Here is an 18,315-nt window from a genome sequence, read left to right on the forward strand (position 1 = left end):
CCACAAGCTAGGGATGCTAGCGGATAAAGTCTGCGACACACGTGGGCTGTGGCACTGATGGGCGCCATACTTGTGCTCCACAGGGACAACATCACCTTGTCCCACCTTCAGCTGACCACTGTCCTTATACTTGTAGACCCAATACATCTAAACTCCCCAAATTTTTAAGGGAAGCAAAAATAAAAAGCGTAACATTTCAAAAAGAATCAAATGAAACTCCTGAATGCTGAGCTACCGCAGTGAACATAATATGGACACACGTGGTAGGTGGGTGCAAATGGTCCGAGCTTACTGGGAGATGAGACCTCAGGTGACAAGTGACCAAAGGCCTGCAGGAAGGAAGGGACTAAGCCAAGGGACAACCAAAGAAAGAGTTTCAGTAAGAAGGGACAGGCAGTATAAAGGCCCTGAGGTTGGACTCCTGCCTAGCACATTCAAGAAATGGCAGGCCTGTGAGTGTAGAGCAGGGAGCCATGGGAAAGGCACTGAGAGGGACCTCCACCATGAGAAGCCTCTGCCTTTCACTCAGGGTAAAAGCTGAGGGTTTGGAATACAGTACTCAGGTGACCAGATCCCCAACCAGATCTGTTGAGAGCAGATCAGAGTGAACAAAGATGGAGTCAAAGGAGATTGTGCATGTGTGTGTGTGTGTGTGTGTGCACACGCGTGCGGGAGGAGTTGTATGTATACATCCTGCACGTGTGTGTGTATACGCACACGTGGGGGGGGGTTGTATATATATACCCTACACCCCTGCACACACATGTGTGTAGGCTCTTGCAATATTTGGGAGCAGCCAGGCATGGAGACACAGGCAGGCAATCTCAGTATTCCCGAAGCTGAGATAGAAGACTACAGCTTCAGCAGGTCCTAGTGGTGCTCACCTTTAATTCTAGCACAGGGGAGGCAGAGGCAGGCGGATCTCTACAAATGAGTTCCAGGATAGCCAGGACTACATAGAGAAACCCTGTGTTGAACCACCCCTGCATCCCCTCAAAAGAAGAAGACCACAGCTTCAGAGCTATCCTGGGCTACACAGTGAGAGCATGTCTTAACTCCCCTTCCCCAAGTCCTGGGTAGCTGACGCCAGGGAGGCGGTATGGAAATGGGAAAAACAGCTGAAGGCTGCCTGAAGGTGGCAGTGACAGATGGGGTGTGGATATGAGAACAAGGGGGACCCTGGCTGATTGCAAGTCCCCTGACCTCAACATAGGGGTGGACCTGGCCTTTACCGAGACAGGAAACACAGGGGCATGGGAGAAAACCCAGCTTGTAGTGACTGTGTGAAGTTTCTTTGGGTCCCTTGGGCAGCCCTGGGAAGATTCTGAGGAGGCAGCTAGAGATCAGTCTTATCATGTTCGGACCTAAGCTGTCAAGTGCAAATAACTTGGAATCAGACCACAATTCTGCTACCCACAGGCTGGATGAGCTCACGTGAGTATCTGTTTCTTTCTAAGCTTCAGCTTCATCTATCAGATGGAAACGAGCTCAGCATCTGAGTCAGTGTGAGGATATGATGGCTCAACAAACCAACCACGGGCCAGCATTTATTGAATGCCTACTGTATGTCAACCCGGTCCAAAGTCTGAGTTCAGAAAGAGATCAGACAGAGACCCCAGGGTTCAAACCTCACCTTACCCCACCCAAGTGCTGACTAGGCCCAGCCCTGCTCAGCTTCCCTGCTCATGTGAGATCTGAATGGCAGGGCCGTGGACCAGACCTCATTTTATAGCGTGAGACTGAAACACTGGCTGCGGCAGTTTCACGAAGATGCGTGAACTGTGAAGTCGAGAAGCCAAGAGCCGGGGTCTAATCAATCCCACCTGGATTTAATGGAGAGCGAAAAGACCTACAAGGGTGAGCACAGCTATCTCCCAATCACAATGCTACTGGGAGAGGCCATAGTCAGCAGTCAAGCAAGCTTGCCAGGCACTGAACCTCTAAAACTTTCATATACACATAATAAAATGAAACCAAACTTGCATATTAGAGAAGATTCTCTTTAAGTACTGGAGATTAAACTGAGGCCCTCACGTGTGCTGGGCAGTGCTCTCCCACTGAGCTCCAGCCCCAGTCCCGACACAGGATGATTACTGTTTCTGTTTCCAGAAGAGGAAACTGAGTCACTATGATGGTGCTTCCTGTTGACTGTCAACTTGACAGAATCCAGACTCACCTGGGAGGAGGGCCTCTTGGCTTACCTGTGGGGTGGCTGTGATGAAGCTAATCAGGGTGGGGAAGACCTGCCTACTGTGGGTGACACCATTCCCTGGGCTTAGACCCTGGACTGTAAAACAGAGAGCGAGCTAAGTACCAGCAAGCATGCAGTTGTCCCTCATCTCCTGTCATGGTGACGTTTCTGACATGGGCTGTAACCTCGGACTGTGAGTTAGATAAACTCTTTGTACTCTAGTGCCCCGCCCCAGCATTGTATCACAGCAACAGGAGAGGAACTGAGACAGTTACAGAGTCTAAGTGTGTCTGGTGGCCACAATGGGGCTCTGGAGCCAGACCTCTGGTCTGCAGACAGCGTACTCTTAACTGCTGTGGAATGTGGCTTTCTCTGGCGTGCTGGGTTTGTACCAATCCTGTCTGAGCCTTCCATCTCAGTGCTGACCTCACACGCCTCCTATGGAGCTCAGGGTGTCTCAGCACTTCTCAACACAGTGCGTCAGGCTGTTATTACCAATTCACTTGTCACTAATCGACCACTTTCGGTTGGGCCAAGAGTTGGCATTGTTCACCAGGAAGGAGCCTAAGATTTCTCAGCCCTTCCCCTGACCCCACTGTGTGGTGCCAGAGACAAAACCCAGGGTCTTAAACATGCTGGGCAAGCACTCTACCACCAGACTGAACCCTTACTCAAGGATCTGCTTGTTTGTTTGTGTGAGAGAGGGTCTCTCTACAGCTCTATAGCTCTGGATGTGCTGGAACTCACTATGTGACCAGGCTGGCCCGAATGCACAGACCTGCTTCCCATTGCTACCACCCTAATACCCCGTGCCACCGAGTCCAGCCAGGATACAATTGTTAATACACGGTAGGCCTTTGTCTCTTAACACAGAATGTTAAACTACTCATGGCCACTGTGGCTACGCGTTGGAGCTGAATCCAGCCATGCAACTTAAGTTTGTTTCCTTCTCTGTACTTTCCCAGGACTTTTTTATGGGTCCTTGCCCCTCCTCTGTATTAATGGTCTACATTGGGGTATCCAGCCTTCTGATATCTGACACACTAGTGTGCTCGACAAACGTAGTGGGCCACATTCATAGCTATCTCGGGCTATGTGAGGCTCAAGGGCCATACATTAGACAAACCTGGTCTAGAACCTTAATTTATTTTTGACTTTTAAGTATGCATATGTCTGTGGGTAGTTTTATGGTCATGTGAGTGCAGGGACCCAGTACCCATGGAGGTCAGAAATGTTGGCTGCCTCTGAAGTCAATAGGCAGTTGTGGGCTGCCTAACACGGATGCTTAGAATTGGATTCAGGTCCTCTGCAAGAGCAGTATATGTTCTCAACCTCTGGGCCATCTCTCCAGGCCCCAGGAAACTTTTTGTTCTATTTTAATTCTCCCAGAGAAAATCCATCTTAGTTGTGGTACTAGGAATCGAATCCAGGGTCTTTACAGTGCTCTACCACTGAGCTCATACCTCTAGCTGCACTTAAACATTTAGGGTAAATTTAGACTTGCATCTGCCTTGCATCTGCTATATACTTTCAGGGTCAATCAACACCTATTTTTGTTCTTTCAAGGTGAAGGAATGGGCAACCACAGATTCCTGGCCCATATCTTCTCCAGGAGCAATGTGGGTTGAAGGACTCATCAGACCAGACTCCACATGTGTGTGCGCACGTGTGCACGCGTGTGTGTGTGCATGAGAGAGTGAGAGAGAGAGAGAGAGAGAGAGAGAGAGAGAGAGAGACTCTGTCAGTTCTTATTCTTAGGGTCGATATTTGTTATGACTAGCTGCCTGGGCCAGGAAGAGTACTATAATACTCTGGAACCTTCTGCTGGGCCCTCTTTCTCACCTTCAGCCTCTGGACAATGTCCCTGATGTCCTCCACAGAGCCCTCTGCAGCCTGCAGGAAGATGTGGTCCCCCCGGCCATAGAAGATTTTCAGCGTGGAGGAGTCTGGGGTCCAGCCAATGACATCCCCACAGTAGCAGTTGAACACCACCTCCTTGGTGCGCAGGTCCAGGAGCACCACAAACTCATTGGAAATCCCCAAGATGCAGTCGATCTCCACGCCCTGGGCGTAGTCCTGCGCTGCCACGCGCCAGGCAATGGCCCCAGCGCTGTGCTGCTCCGCTCCTGCCCTGGCCTTCGTCTTCTCTTTCTTCTTGGAGGTCAGGGAGATGAGGGTGAACTTGCCGGAGGAGTCAATTGGGGTGTTGGAGACACAGCTTTCAGCCAGGTCCTTCAGGTACTCCTGGCGGGTTCTGGTGGCCATCGTATGGAATTTGTCAGATTTGTGCGCAGCGTTCTCAGCATTAATTACCTTGGCCAGCAAAAAGTCTCTGAAGACATCAGACTTTCGGAACGTGGTTCCATTAGGGATAGGGGGGCCAAAAGGAGGAGCGTCTTTGGATCGGGTCACAGCCATGCTAAAGGAGGGAGAAACCATTTAGATTTGGGAAAAACACAACGCCTTAAAACCCCAGAACTTGAAAGGTGGAAGAAGGAGGATCAGGAGTTCAAGGTCAGCCTGGGCTACTGAAGATTCTGTCTCTAGTTAGAGTGATGGCAAGCCGGGCATGCCGGCCTGGTCTATGAGTTACAGGACATGTACAGGGAAACCCTGTCTTGGAAAACAAAACAAGAAAGACTCTGTCTCTAACAAACAGGACTCTCTCTAGAAAGAAAACAAAATCAAAACTAAGGTCTCTCCCTCTCTCCTGTCTGTCATACTGGGAATGGAACCCTGAGTAGCTGGGCAAATACTTGACTACTGAGCCATACCCTGGCCCTAGAGTTTCTCTTCTGTGAATGAAAACTTGAAGAAAAAGTCTTAGATTATATGTACATATATAACATATTCTATATACATATATATATATTCCCTATACACACACACACACACACACGGTGCCGGGGGTCAGACTCAGGGCTTACACATGCTGAACAAGTGATTTACCACTGAGCTGTATCCTCAGCCATTCTTGCTTTTCTGAGAGTCTCAATAGGAAGCCTAGCTTGACCCTGAACTCAAGACATCTTAACTTCCCAAGTGCTGGGATCACAGCCACTGCTCCTGGGCCACTGCTCCTGGTCCTGATTTCATTTAGTCTTGTTTTATATAAACTAAGTGTTAGATTACAGTTTGGGGGAAAATCAAATGAACAACTTTCTTTCTCTCTACTGTCATAGTCAGATACAAGCGTATTGCCCTTTCTGCAGCCTGACCATGATTTGATTTGGCCAATGCTTTTGTGTGTGTGTGTGTGTGTGTGTGTGTTTGAGACATGGTTTCTCTGTGTAACAGCCCTGGATGCCCTGGAAGTAGCTCTTGTAGACCAGGCTGGTCTCAAACTCACAGAGATCTGTCTCCCTCGCCTCCCAAGTGCTGGGATTAAAGGTGTGCGCCACCACAGCCCGGCTGTCAATGCCTTTTGAGTGAGGGCTTGGACTGTATGTGAGTGTAGGAAGCGGTGGAGGGACCTATAACTGTTTTGAGACAGGGCTTCTCTATGTAGCCCTGGCTGTCCTGGCCTCAAACTCAGAGATCCTCCTGCCTCTGCTTCCTGAGTGCTCGGACTAAAGGCGTGTGCCACCACTGCCTGGCAAGGGACCTATACTTTGATACTCTTGCTGCAATGGGATGGATAGGTTCCAGGAGGGAAAAACAACTGGTGCAGGCTTGGACTCTAGCTGACTCTTTACAAAGCTGCAGGCTGCAGTTCTTTTTTTTTTTTTTGTAATATTTATTTATTATGTATACAATATTCTGTCTGTGTGCATGTCTGCAGGCCAGAAGAGGGCACCAGACCTCATTACAGATGGTTGTGAGCCACCATGTGGTTGCCGGGAATTGAACTCAGGACCTTTGGAAGAGCAGGCAAGCTCTTAACCACTGAGCCATCTCTCCAGCCCCACAAAGCTGCAGTTCTATGCTAACTTGTTGCACACTATCAATGGAGGACTATCTGGCTGGATGCGGAGCGAAGGTGTGGAATTTAGTTCTGTTAAACACTTGACACCAATATACTTTGCAAATAATCTCAACAAAGATTATTTTGAAAATCTGGAGCTAGTGTGGTGGCACATTCCTAAAATCCCTAAACTCAGGAAGTATAGGGAGGAGGATCAGGAATTCAAGGTCATCCTCAGTTTTATAGCAAGTCTGAGGCCAGTCTGGGATTCACGAGACCTTTCTCAAAAGAATACATAAAATAAATAAGTAGACTACAGATTAAACAATACGCTACGCAACCCAAACACAGTACAATGCTTGCTGGCATTTGGCCGACCTCTAGGGCACCCTCCTGTCCTGACAGGGAGATGGTATAACATTCATCCATCTGTTTGACAAGGGCTTCCTGCATGGCCCTCTTGGCTTTGCGGATACAGTGCTTCCTGTCTTCCAGCTGCTGACCAAACATACAAATGAACAGACACTGACGAAGACGGAGAAGTGTCAGACAGGAGACTCTCTGAGAAAGTGACAGCTGAGATTTCAGGATGGGAGGTGGCGAGGGGTGAACCGGGTGGGGAGTCTGGTGGGCGAGGGAGGACACGATGACAGGGACGTCCCAGACAGAAGGAGCAGCATGTGGGGCAGCCCAATGGGAAAGGGTTCATGCAGGAGACAAGTCCAGGGTCAGAGCCCAGTAGCAGGGAGTAGGAGGCTGGGAAAGTCCCCAGGGCGTGTCACACACTGCCCATCCCCATAAGAGGAAGGCCTCTGCACCTGGGTCCCACAAGCTCAGGCTTCCAAGTGAGCTTGGCCAATGGGAGGCACTGGTGTGAGGAGAGGCCGCCTAGCCTGGTCACTCCTCATTTGTATTGTCTATTAACATCAGGGTGAGAGCACACCCCACAGTGCCTGAGCAATGGCGAAATCCACCAGGCTCATATTTCTGGAGTGTCCCAGCTGTTCAGTAGCGTACAACTATATTCGCTTTTCTTCTCTCCTTCCCTGCCAGGCCATGATAGTGGCAAGGGCTGAGGGCTTTTGGCTCTCGGGGCCTCATTCCCATCCACTGCTCTTGCTAGGAGGCCCTGTCCCAGCGCCACAACTCGCACCAGCTTCTAGAAACGTGTGTCAAGCCTGGGGTGGGCAGTGCAGGCTCCGTGCTGTTCCTGGTTTGGATGCTTCATTTCCCACCAGTCCCGAGCCATCCGTACTCTGAGTAGTCATCAGCCTTCTGCTAAGTCCTTGGTGGGGAGTTGGCAGCAGTGGCTTCTGCCTTTTGCTGGGTCCCTGGCAGAAAGAGGTGCGCCTACGAAGATCACTGTGGCTGATCATGTGGCACTGAGCAAGAGCAGCGGTCCCAGAGATTACCCTGACTCCTGCTTTCCATCTCTGTCATTCTCTGTACAGTGTCCCTTCCCATGTAGGGGGACCACACACTTACCACGCTGGCTCAACCGATTCTCCAGCCCCAGGGAGAAGAAAATGATTCTACCAATAAGCAGGGTGTGAGCATGAAGGGCAGTGCCGGTGCGCCAGCCAGGTCACCAGGGTGGCTGCCGCAGCTCTAATGGAGCAGCTGATACACGAAGAAGAGCCTTGCAATTCCCCTCGGCATGCAACTGTGTGGCGACAGACTGGCTTTCCTCATGGTCCTGACTCATGATTTCAAGTCATGAAATTGTAGCTGCTGAAAGTTCTGGTCCCTCACTTCTAGCTGGTGGGGCTGGACTTGTTTACAAGCCCAGGCTCAGGGAAGATGCCGGCGGCCAGGAAGAAATGGCAAAAGATGAGAACACATTGCACAACTAGACGTGTGGCCACCAGGCCCCTGTTCCCTAGTGCGCAGTAGGCGAACCTAGAACATGTGCAGTTACTAACTTAACAACTGTTTCGTCAGTGCCCATGGTGTGTGGGATAGGACATTTGTACTGTCAGCCTTTTAAGGTCCTCTGATAGGGTAGCCTGGCATGGTGGCACATGACTGTAATCCCTGCACTTGGAAGGTGGAGGGAAAAGAATCAGGAGTCCAAGGGCATTTCTGTACACACAGAGTTTGAGGTCAGCCTGGGTTACACGATGCCCATGTATACAGGCGTGCACGCATGGACACGAAATTCAGTGGGGCCAGGTGGGAGGGCAGGGCAGGCTGGCCTCGAGATTTTTCATCTCCCCATAGAGTGGGGACCTTGGAGTTGGTAAGGGACAGCTGTGGTCGTATCTCTAACATTTTCTTTCTTTAAAAATAAAGAAAAGAGGGAACACTGAAGCAAGGAAGGCAAAATGCTAACATCTGCTAAATCTGCTGGTGGGCACATGGGTGTCTGTTCCATTATTTTCTGCACTTTTCAGAATGTTTAAAATATTGCATAATAAAAGTCTTTTTAAATTAAATTGTAAAAAACAGGAAAGGGCTGTGCATCAGGAAGAAGTCACCCTGGAGACCAAGCCTGAGCTTGCCTGGAGGAGTGGAAGGTGGGGGCAGGCTCCTGGGACTACAAGGCAGAAGAGGAAGGCACAGAGAGGAGGAAGGGCACTGAGCAGAGTGGCGTACCCCTAGAATCCCGGCACTCAGGCAGCTGAAGCAGGAGGAGCACACGTCTGAGGCCAGCTTGGGCTAGGTAGTTGAGTTGCAGGCTAGCCTGAGCTATCTAGCAAAGCTGTCTCAGAAGAGCCAAGGCCTGGCTGGGTACATTGGTAAAACACTTGCCTAGCATGAGTGAGGCCCTATGTCCAATCCCCAGTACTGCCAGAAGACACACAAACACATGCACACCAAAACAACCAACTCACTGTGCCCCAAGCCCTGAGGAAATTTTGAGTTACGGAGCTTTGACATATTAAGTTGGACATGATGGCTCATGTTTATAATCCCAGTACTTGGGAAGCTGAGGCAGGTGAATCACTATGGGTTTGAGCTATATAGCATGTTTGAGACCAGCATGGATTATGTGAAACTCTCTCAAAAACAATACAAAACAATGCCAGGTGGTGGCGATGAACGTCTTTAATCCCAGCACTTGGGTCATAGAGGCAGGCAGATCTCTGTGAGTTCGAGGCCAGCCTGGTCTACAAGAGCTAGTTCTGGGAGAGGCCCCAAAGCTACAGAGAAACCCTGTCTCAAAAAAAACAAAACAAAACCAAAACAACAAAACAACCCCCCCCAAAAAAAACAAAAAAAAAAAGAAGAAAAAAAGAGGAAAAAAACCCTACCAAAACCGAAACAAACACAAAACAAGCCCCAAAAATAAAACAAAGAAAACACGTTAGTGGTAAAGTGCTTGCCTAGCGTGTACAAGGCCCTGCATTTGATTCCCCCATCCTGTGTCATTCCCCAACCAACTAAGGAGTGAGGAGGAAGGGGAGAAGGGCTACCCGACCCTCCCGCCCACCTCTGAGGCACAAGCAGCCTGCTTCCTCTTCCCAGACATGTGTGAACACCTGTCTTCTGTCACCGGGGCTACCTTTCAGGTGCTGAGAAATAGCAAACTGTTAAGCCCCGGACTCATATCAGTGATCTCAGTCCACAGAGTCTAAGGTACCAGCTAGCATCCTACAGCTGCTGTCGGACACTCCTTGGGCCAGGGGAATGACGGACAGTGCTGGTCCCCGGAAGCCACCGAGCAACGCATCCAGCACAGCAGTTCACATGGGCTACAGCTGCATGCTTAAATCAAACTCATCAACACTGCTCGCTCCACCAACGCACACAGAGGGGTCCTCGCCTCCCACACCCACTGCAGTCGTTTCCTAGACAGCTGCATACTGGCGGGAAACTCACCCAGCCACACAATGGAATGTCTGGCAGTTATAGGAAGGAAAAAGCGTGCCGGTGTTCTGGTATGCGAAGGCCTTGAGGACTGCTTGAGTGGACGCCTCCAGGCTACACAGCAGAGGCTCCAGGCAGCTGGCACTTGTACCAAAACATGTAGGACTACATGGAATCGAGACACAGAAGCAGCATGTGCGTTGCCTGTGAGGCTGGCTGTGCGGGGGTTTGACGCAGCTACATGCTCTTGTTTGGATTTTATAGCATATTCAAGCAATGGCAAACAGTACACCTGCTCCAGTCCGTATCTGCAGGGACAAGCTGATGGCCGGGCCTGGATGGCCAGGGTGGGTGTCTCAAGGATACATCTCTATCCTGTTCCTAGTCTCCAGGGGTGGCTTTCCTTCTGTCTTTCTGGACAGCCACTAAACTGGGGAAGCCCTGATGTTAGAGAGGGCACAGAACAGGCTTGGGACCTGGGTTATATGACTTTGTGTAAACCACAACTCAACTCAACATGCCTGTCACCCCAATATTCAGGGGTTGAGGCAGAAAGATTATGAGTCTGAAGAATGCCTGGGCTTATATAGTGAGACTTTGTTTCCTTCCCAAACCCACTTCTCAAGCTTATCTTACGAGCAGGGCCACAGATACAGGGGGTCCCAGGGAGCTACCGCCCAGCTTCTCCCAGATCTGCTCTTGTGCCTCTGTTCTTACGCACAGGTGCCAGGCCTTTGGGGCCTCCACAGAGCGACTGTACAAGGCTCAGCAGTGTGCGTGCTTCTTTTTCCCTGTCCCTCGTTTTGAGTCTAGGCAGAGGACGGCCTTTAACTCCTGCCTCCTCCGCCCTACTGAGCACTGGGATTTAGGGAACACACCACTTTGCTTGGTTCATGTAGTGCTACAGGTCAAGCTCTATTTTCATGTCCGTGCATGCTAGGCAAACTCTCTACGAACTGAACTACACCCCAGCCCAATGGAACCTTTCCACTCTACAGCAGGAAGGATGATAGACTGAGGCTTCCAGAACCTTCCAGGACCATGGTATACGCTGTGCCTTCCCGTGACGTGCTCGAGAGCAAACACACAAGTGCAGCTTCCTGTGGATGACCGAGGTGGGGTCTCCATCATTTACAAACAGAAACCTCCAAGAAATATAGGCCCTGAAGGGAACCAGGGAGCCAGGAAGTGAGGTGAGGTGGGATTTGTGATGGGGCACATCCTCCCCAGCCTCTCGGGCCTGGCTGTGCATGGGACAGGACACTGGTGGCCATACCTATAGCAGACATTCTCAGTGCAGGGGTTATGGACTCGGACGATGATGAAGACGTGCTGGAAGTGCGAGCGGATGTTCTTAGGGGTGAAAGGTAACGCGCCTGGTTCCTGGAAGATGATCGTCACGATGTCATTCCCTATGTGCCTCTTCCTCAGTAGCTGGAAGCAGAGGGGAGGAGGTAAGATGAGCTTTAAGACTCCTACCCAGACGGCCTTGGTGGCTCCCCATGCCCACTCCCACCAGAGGGCGCCTGTGAGCATGGGAGCCAGGTCTTGTCCTTAGCTGCTCAGAGCCGTTCTGGCTCCTTCTTACTCAGGGAGGTGAACAAAGTCAAGGAGCCCCCACATGTGGGCCCCAGCCTCTGACATTGCCTGCTTCCCCCTCCCATCGGCCTGGTTTGTCTTCAAACATTCCAGAAAAGCCTTCCTCTCACAAGCAGTAGGAACGGCTGTCCCTGCTACCCCAGAGCCCCAGGTGGCCTCCTTTGTCAACTCCTCAGGATTTTTTGAGATTTCTGTCATCTACAGCAACTCTCCGAGGCCTACCCTGCCCCTGCTTTCTTGTGCTCCCCACCCGATATCTATGGCCACATTCTGTACCGAGGCCCTCCGTCTCCTGTCCCTCATCTGTCTTCCCGTTCAAGTTGTCAGTGACAAGAAGATGGGACATTGTTTTGGTTAGTGCTTGGCAAATCTGACTGTGGGAGGATTCAGAATGGAGCCTTTGATCTGCTCGGGCCACATGGACAATGGCAGAGTCTCAGCAGAATACACAGGCAGGGCCAATTCCAGGTGGCTCTCAGATGGCCCAAGGAGCCACACCCTCTTGTCCCTGCCTCCATCTCCAAGGGAAACCGGAATGGGTGTCTTCACAGTGTCTTGTTTATTTGCCAAGATCACACTCTACCCCTTTTTTGGAAGGTGGGAGACAGGTCTCAAGCAGCCCAGGCTAGGACTTCAACTGAATACTCAGTCAAGGATGGTCTTCCTGCTTCACAAAGGGAGTTGGCCACCATGCCTGATTTTTGTTTTGTATTCAATTATTTATTTCCCAAATTGCTCGGACTGGCCTTAAACCGCTGAACAGGCAGTCGCCTGCCTGAACCACTTTATCCAGCCTGTTAGTTCTTTTTTTTTTTTTAACATTTTTTTTAAATTTATTTATTTATTATGTATACAATATTCTGTGTGTGTGTATGGCCAGAAGAGGGCATTACAGATGGTTGTGAGCCACCATGTGGTTGCTGGGAATTGAACTCAGGACCTTTGGAAGAGCAGGCAATGCTCTTAACCTCTGAGCCATCTCTCCAGCCCCTGTTAGTTCTTTTTTGTTTATTTTCAGACAGGGTCTTCCATTTAGCTCTGGCTGTCCTGTAAGTCCTTAGGTAAATCAGGTCAGCCTGGAACTCACAGAGATCCTCCTGACTCTGCTCTCTAGTGCTAGGATTAAAGGCAGAAGGCATGTGCCACCATGCCTGGATAATCTTTATATTTTGTATTTTTATGTTATTGGGTGTTTGCCTGCAAATACGTCTGTGTACCATATACATGTTAGCGACTCAGAGGCCAGAGGAGGGTGTCAGATCTCCTGGGACTGGAGTTACAGAGAGTTGTAAATTGTAGATGCTGGGAATCGAACCTGGGTCCTTTGGGAGTGCAGCCAGGGCTCTTCAGCACTGACCCATCTCCAGGTCTATTAGTTTTCTATTAGTTTTTTCTGTGTCTGAACTGCATGAATGAAGTTGCTAAATCCAAGACTTTCTTCCTGTGGCTAACCTCTCATGAGGCTCACCTCCCAGTGACATCTTAAAATTAATGACCTCACTGAACCTTCCCAAAACCCTCAGTGGCAATAACTCATGTGGTTGTTTTTCATAAGATGGGAAGGCTTGGCTCAGAGAAGTTAGGAGTGACCTGTCTTCTGTCACACAGGGATGAAGGCAGACAGACAGTGGGATCCCAACTGCTTCTGGTTTTGACACCAGGCCCCTGCTTCCTACAGGTCCTGCCTCATGCTCAGGACCCATGCATGGAAGCAAACACCTTTCCCAATACCCAGGACCATACTGTCACTGTGTGGAGGAAGGACCTGCAGCTCAGAGAGGTACCACCACCTTCCTGGGGTCACAAAGCTAATAAGGGGCAAAGAACTCACATTTATGTTTCCTCCTGATGCCAGTGCTTTTGGGAGCATGTTATCAGGGTATCCTTAGGAAATGGCTTGCGTTTGACTAGTTTCAACCTACAGAATCTACAGTGTGATTTGTACTGACAAGAAGAAAACAGGCACACAAACCCCATAACAACCTATTTTCTAAACTCTTAGCAACCTGGGTTCCCTGCCCACTAGAAAATAAAAAGAGATATTGAATGGGCTCAGTGGGCTTGGCATGCGCAAGAGAGGGAGCTGGTCACGCCTGCAGCCTCCTTATCTTTCAGCACCCACCCTTTACTTCTTGGAACTCATATCACCCCTCTGGGACATCACCTCCCTGACCCCTAACCCCTGGCCCCTGAACATCCCTTTCCAGGATGGAGACATATGTCAGGCTTGGCTCACGGGCCTCTCTACACCAGGCCCACTCTCTTTCCTCTGGAGTGATGGGAAGGTTGGGGGTGCACGGACTGTGGTAGCATCTCCGCCATGGCTAAAAAGACCTATGAATGAAGTCACTAGAGAGAACAATGGGGGTGAGGACTCTCGAGACTGCTCGAACCTCTGGATCCAGCCAGACCTAAAACCAGTCCTCTCCTAGACCCCCGGGTTACATAACCCCATCTTTTGCTTTGCTGATGCCGATTTGGCTTGAGTTTATGGTCAAATTCTGTTGATTCATTTACTCTTCTCATTCATAAAACTGGTGATGACTCAAGAGACCCTGAGGGAGATGGAAAGCAGGGTGGCCAAGGACCAGTAGGAAGATGTGGTACCAGACAGGCATCAAATCACATTGGGCTTTGTCTAGAACGCCTAGGGAAACGACCAGGGTACTGAGGGTCCAAGACCTCCATCAAATTCACAGGACCAATGTGCCAGGAGAGCCGTCACTGGGCAGATAGGTTGGCAGATGGCCACCAGTCATAAGGAGGGTGAATGCTTTGAGACTAACTTTGCCCCAGCTGGGGACCACTGACCTGCTGCCGGTTGTTGGGGGTGTAAGGGAGCAGGGTGGAGACGTGGAACATGATCTCGTAGTCCTGGTATGTCGTGTACAGAGAGTGGGTCCCCGTTGAGTCCGCTGGGATAGAAACACTAGTTAGTGTAGCACAGTCCCTAAGCCCCCGGGTTTCTGCCCTATTCCGCAGGCCATCATGCTCATGCTAGCTTTTAACTGGATGCTTTTACTTACATCTACTCTTTAAAAATGAAAGACATAAGGAAATCACCCATGATATAATTACTATTTTTTCGTTTTTAAAAAAAGACTAAATCTAGCTATGGCTGGCCTCTAATTCAGTCTTCCTGACTTAGCTTCCCAAGTGCTGGATTACAGCATGTACTGCCACACCTGCATGTCTTTAGAGTTACTATACACAAACAAACCCTCAGTATACAGCCATGTTCTTAAAATACGTGGTACATAAAAAGCATCCTCAGGACACGGTCTCCTGAGACTTATTACTATGTGTGACAGGCGGCCCTTACCCGTGTCCCTGCTCTGCAAATATCGCACAGTCCTGTGGAGCTCCCGGGGTCCTCCAGGCGCTCATGGCCGTGTGCAGAGCACAGGGCTATGAATGCAGCTGCTGAGTCAGACACGAGGGATGACTGTTTTCTCAAGTGGGGGCACCCTCGTCCTGGCACCACCAGACCTTTGAGCTTCTGCTGGTCAGGCAGACAAGAAGTGGTGGCTCCTTGACACCTCAGTGGTTCCTCCTAAAGTCTTTTTGGTGGCACTGAAGGTGGAATCTAGGGAAATGTTCCATTCATACCTGATGCCTTCCTCTGCCCCTATCTATCTATCTATCTATCTATCTATCTATCTATCATCTATCTATCTATCCATCTATCTATCATCTATCTGTCTATCTATCTATCTATCTATCTATCATCTATCTGTCTATCCATCCATCCATCTATCTATCTATCTATCTATCTATCATCTATCTGTCTGTCTGTCTGTCTATCTATCTATCTATCTAATCTTTTGGGACAAGGTCTTGCTATTTGTAGCTTCAGCTGGCCTAGAATTTACTATGTAGACCAGAATGACCTCAAACTCATGGGTATCTACCTGTTTCTGCCTTCTAAGAGCTGGGTGGGCTTAAAAGCCTGTCCCATGCCACTTAACTCTTTTTTTAACTGAGACAGTGTTTCTCTGTGTAACAGCCCTGGCTGTCCTGGAACTCAGAGATGTGCCTGCCACTTACTCTTGACATCCAGCTGGGCAGCGTACTTGGTGAAGCCCTTCAGACAGACCTTCTCGCCCAGGAGATCCAGGAACTCCTCAAAGGCAGGGCCAGCCTCCTCGTTGTTGTACATCTCCTCCTCTGAGCTCTGGCCGGCCTTGCAATACAGGATGCCCACCTTGTGCTTGCGGCACAGCTGCAGAGGCAGAAGAGCAGAGTGGTCCGAGGAGGTTGAGGGAAAGGGACAAGAAGAGTCCTGGGGTGCTGGGACCACTTGGTAACTCAAGCCACAGTCAGTAGGGAAGGAACCAACGTGGAACTTGTCCCATAGGGACACTCTGTCATCTGCCTCTCCATGGCTGCGTGAGTATACAATGTTCTTAAGGCAGAACAGGGAGCTGGGGCCGGCTTCCTATAGATGGCAACTGGGCATAGACTAAGATTATGCCAAAGCTAAACCTCAGCTACTTGGGGTCTGGACATGTCTGGAAGTCCAAAAGCAATGACAGGGGCTATGGAAGGGCCAGATGGCAGGGAGTGGGCTTGTGTTCGCGCGCTGGCACACGCTCCCACTTCCTCTCTCATCTAAACCTTGAGGTGTCAATCTCATTCCCAGGCTGTTTCTATGACACTGCTCTTGGTAACCTTACAGTGTGCAGATAGCTCCCTCCTGTTGCTCCGTCTAGCTTAAGGGAGTTTGTTACTTCTAAAATAAGAGCAGAGATGGAGACAGGAAGGGTTGCAGGACTCAGGTCGAAGGCTGGGCTCACCCCTTGCTCATCGAGCTTTAGCAGCTGCTCGGTGACTTTGGGAGTGTTGAGAGCCAGTCGCAAGCAATGGATGTTGAGCTCTGGGATGACATATTCCAGCGCGTCCTTCAGGGGCAGGCCCCGTCCTGTCCCGTGCTTGGTGGCTGTAGGTGTGGCGTCCTCTAGAATGGAGCCTCGAAGCGTGATGAGCTGTTCAAAGGAGAGAGAGAAGGCATGGTCAGGGCTGTCTCAAGCTTTGAGGGGGCTACAGCACATGAAGGGTCCCATCTTCACGAATAGGTGTGGCTCAGCGAGGTGGTGTACTTCTGTAATCCTAGGCACTATGAAGATCAAGGTTGGATGATTTTGATGCTGAGGGTAACCTGGGATACACAGTGACTCTGTCTCCAACCAAACCAACCAACCAACCAACCAACCAAACAAACAAACAAACAACACCCCCTTCAAAGAAACCCTCAAAAACCAGGGCTGGGTGTGGTGGGCTGTAATCCTAGCTTTTGGGATGTGGAGACAAGAGATATGAAGTTAAGATCATCCTTGGCCACAGAGTCAAAGGTTAGCTTCCCTACATGAGACCTTGTCTTAAAAAACCAGAACAAAACAAAACCCTAAAACCTAGAGCCACCCCCTCCGCCCAAACGGGATGGATGAGAAGGATCTTAACAGTTTGAAGAGAGAATACAGAGTGTGAGCAAAGACTCAGACTTGCTGTCTCCTTCCTGTGATCCTGAGCTTCAACCTTCTCTTCCATGGGACAAAAACAGGCACTTGTGAGTGTAGGGGAGGCTGGGAGATGACATATCCCCTTTTCTTCAGCACACACACTGGCAGCTGTTTCCTGTGTGCCAATCTATCCAGCTGCAGAGACCAAGCAAAGACCCTGGAGAACTGAACAGGTGGGTGGTGGGGAGGGGAGTAAGTCAGGAAGCCGAACCCCAGAAGAACAAAAGAAGCTCCGCAAAGAAGGGGCTCTCGGTCATTGTAGGCATGCATGTATCACATCTGAGACCTGCTGGTCTAGGATGCTGGTGCCAGCCTGGGTCTTGAATTGTGGCTCTGGCTGTTCAACCAGCTTCATGAGAAGCACCATCACCAGGCACTCTGATTTGGTCCCGGGGGGGCTGGACGCACACCCGTGCATGTACATGTGTCTCTGTGCGTGAGCATGGGAATGCGCACACGTTCAACCCTCTTAGCTGGCTGTGCTCTGCCTTAGAGGCCACCTCAGCCCTCTTCCTCAGATGTCACCACTTCCCAGGCTTCTCCTACAGCTGACTGTGTGACCAGTTTCAGGCAGAGAAATGTGAGACTCCTGTCTGGTCAGGACTTTTTACTGGCCATGTCCTCTTACTGGGGACATCAGTGTAAACGTGGGCCCTCTGAACTGAGTCCTGATGCGCCTGCCTCCCAGTTTCAAGACAAGGTTTCTCCATGTAGCCCTGGCTGTCCTGGAACTCACTCTGTAGATCAGGCTTGCCCCCAACTTAGAGATCCACCTCCCTCAGTCTCCTGAGAGCTGTATTTTTTGAGACAGGGTCTCGCTATGTAACCTAGGCTGATATAGAACTACAGAGATCCACCTGTCTCAGTCTTATGAGTATTGTGACCACCAAGATGCTTCAAGCTACTTCTCTTTGGAAAAATAAATTGCCATCTCGTCTACACACATGTAACTGTTACAATACATGCAAAAGGCTAACACCTGGTCACGTGCCACCCAATTCAAGACGTGGATATTCAGACTTCCAGGACCAGTTTATTCCCGCCTACTTTCATTATTTCATTATCTTTCATTATTGTTATTATTATTATTTTGTCAGGAGTGTGTTTGGGACTGGAATCATGGCTGAATAGGCAAACGCTATAATTCAGAGCCATGTGCCCAGCTGACAGTCACTATTCTTCTTTTATCTGGCTTCTTCCCCTCTCCTTTTGAGTCAAGATCTCATTTGACCCAGGCTGGCCTCAAATTCCTGATTCCTGCTTCTCCTTCTTGAATGCTGAGAGTACAGACA

At 50.0% G+C, this 18,315-nt stretch overlaps 1 protein-coding gene across 3 annotated transcripts in view; it reads right to left on the reverse strand.

Annotated features, from left to right (window-relative positions):
* Positions 1-18,315, reverse strand: part of Sipa1l3 (signal induced proliferation associated 1 like 3) — a 206,208-nt gene that overhangs the window by 58,882 nt on the left and 129,011 nt on the right. For all 3 annotated transcript variants that reach the window (XM_041653354.1, XM_041653355.1, XM_041653357.1), the window contains exons 5-9: positions 16,301-16,489; positions 15,552-15,726; positions 14,316-14,419; positions 11,182-11,339; positions 4,034-4,610 (exon numbers count right to left, since the gene is read on the reverse strand). In XM_041653354.1, coding sequence (XP_041509288.1) covers positions 4,034-4,610; positions 11,182-11,339; positions 14,316-14,419; positions 15,552-15,726; positions 16,301-16,489 — 1,203 coding nt within the window. The remainder of the gene's footprint in view (positions 1-4,033; positions 4,611-11,181; positions 11,340-14,315; positions 14,420-15,551; positions 15,727-16,300; positions 16,490-18,315) is intronic.

Source organism: Microtus oregoni, unplaced genomic scaffold, assembly GCF_018167655.1.
Source record: "Microtus oregoni isolate MIOR12 unplaced genomic scaffold, Mior012 000006F_ref0000085, whole genome shotgun sequence".
NCBI lineage: Eukaryota > Metazoa > Chordata > Mammalia > Rodentia > Cricetidae > Microtus > Microtus oregoni.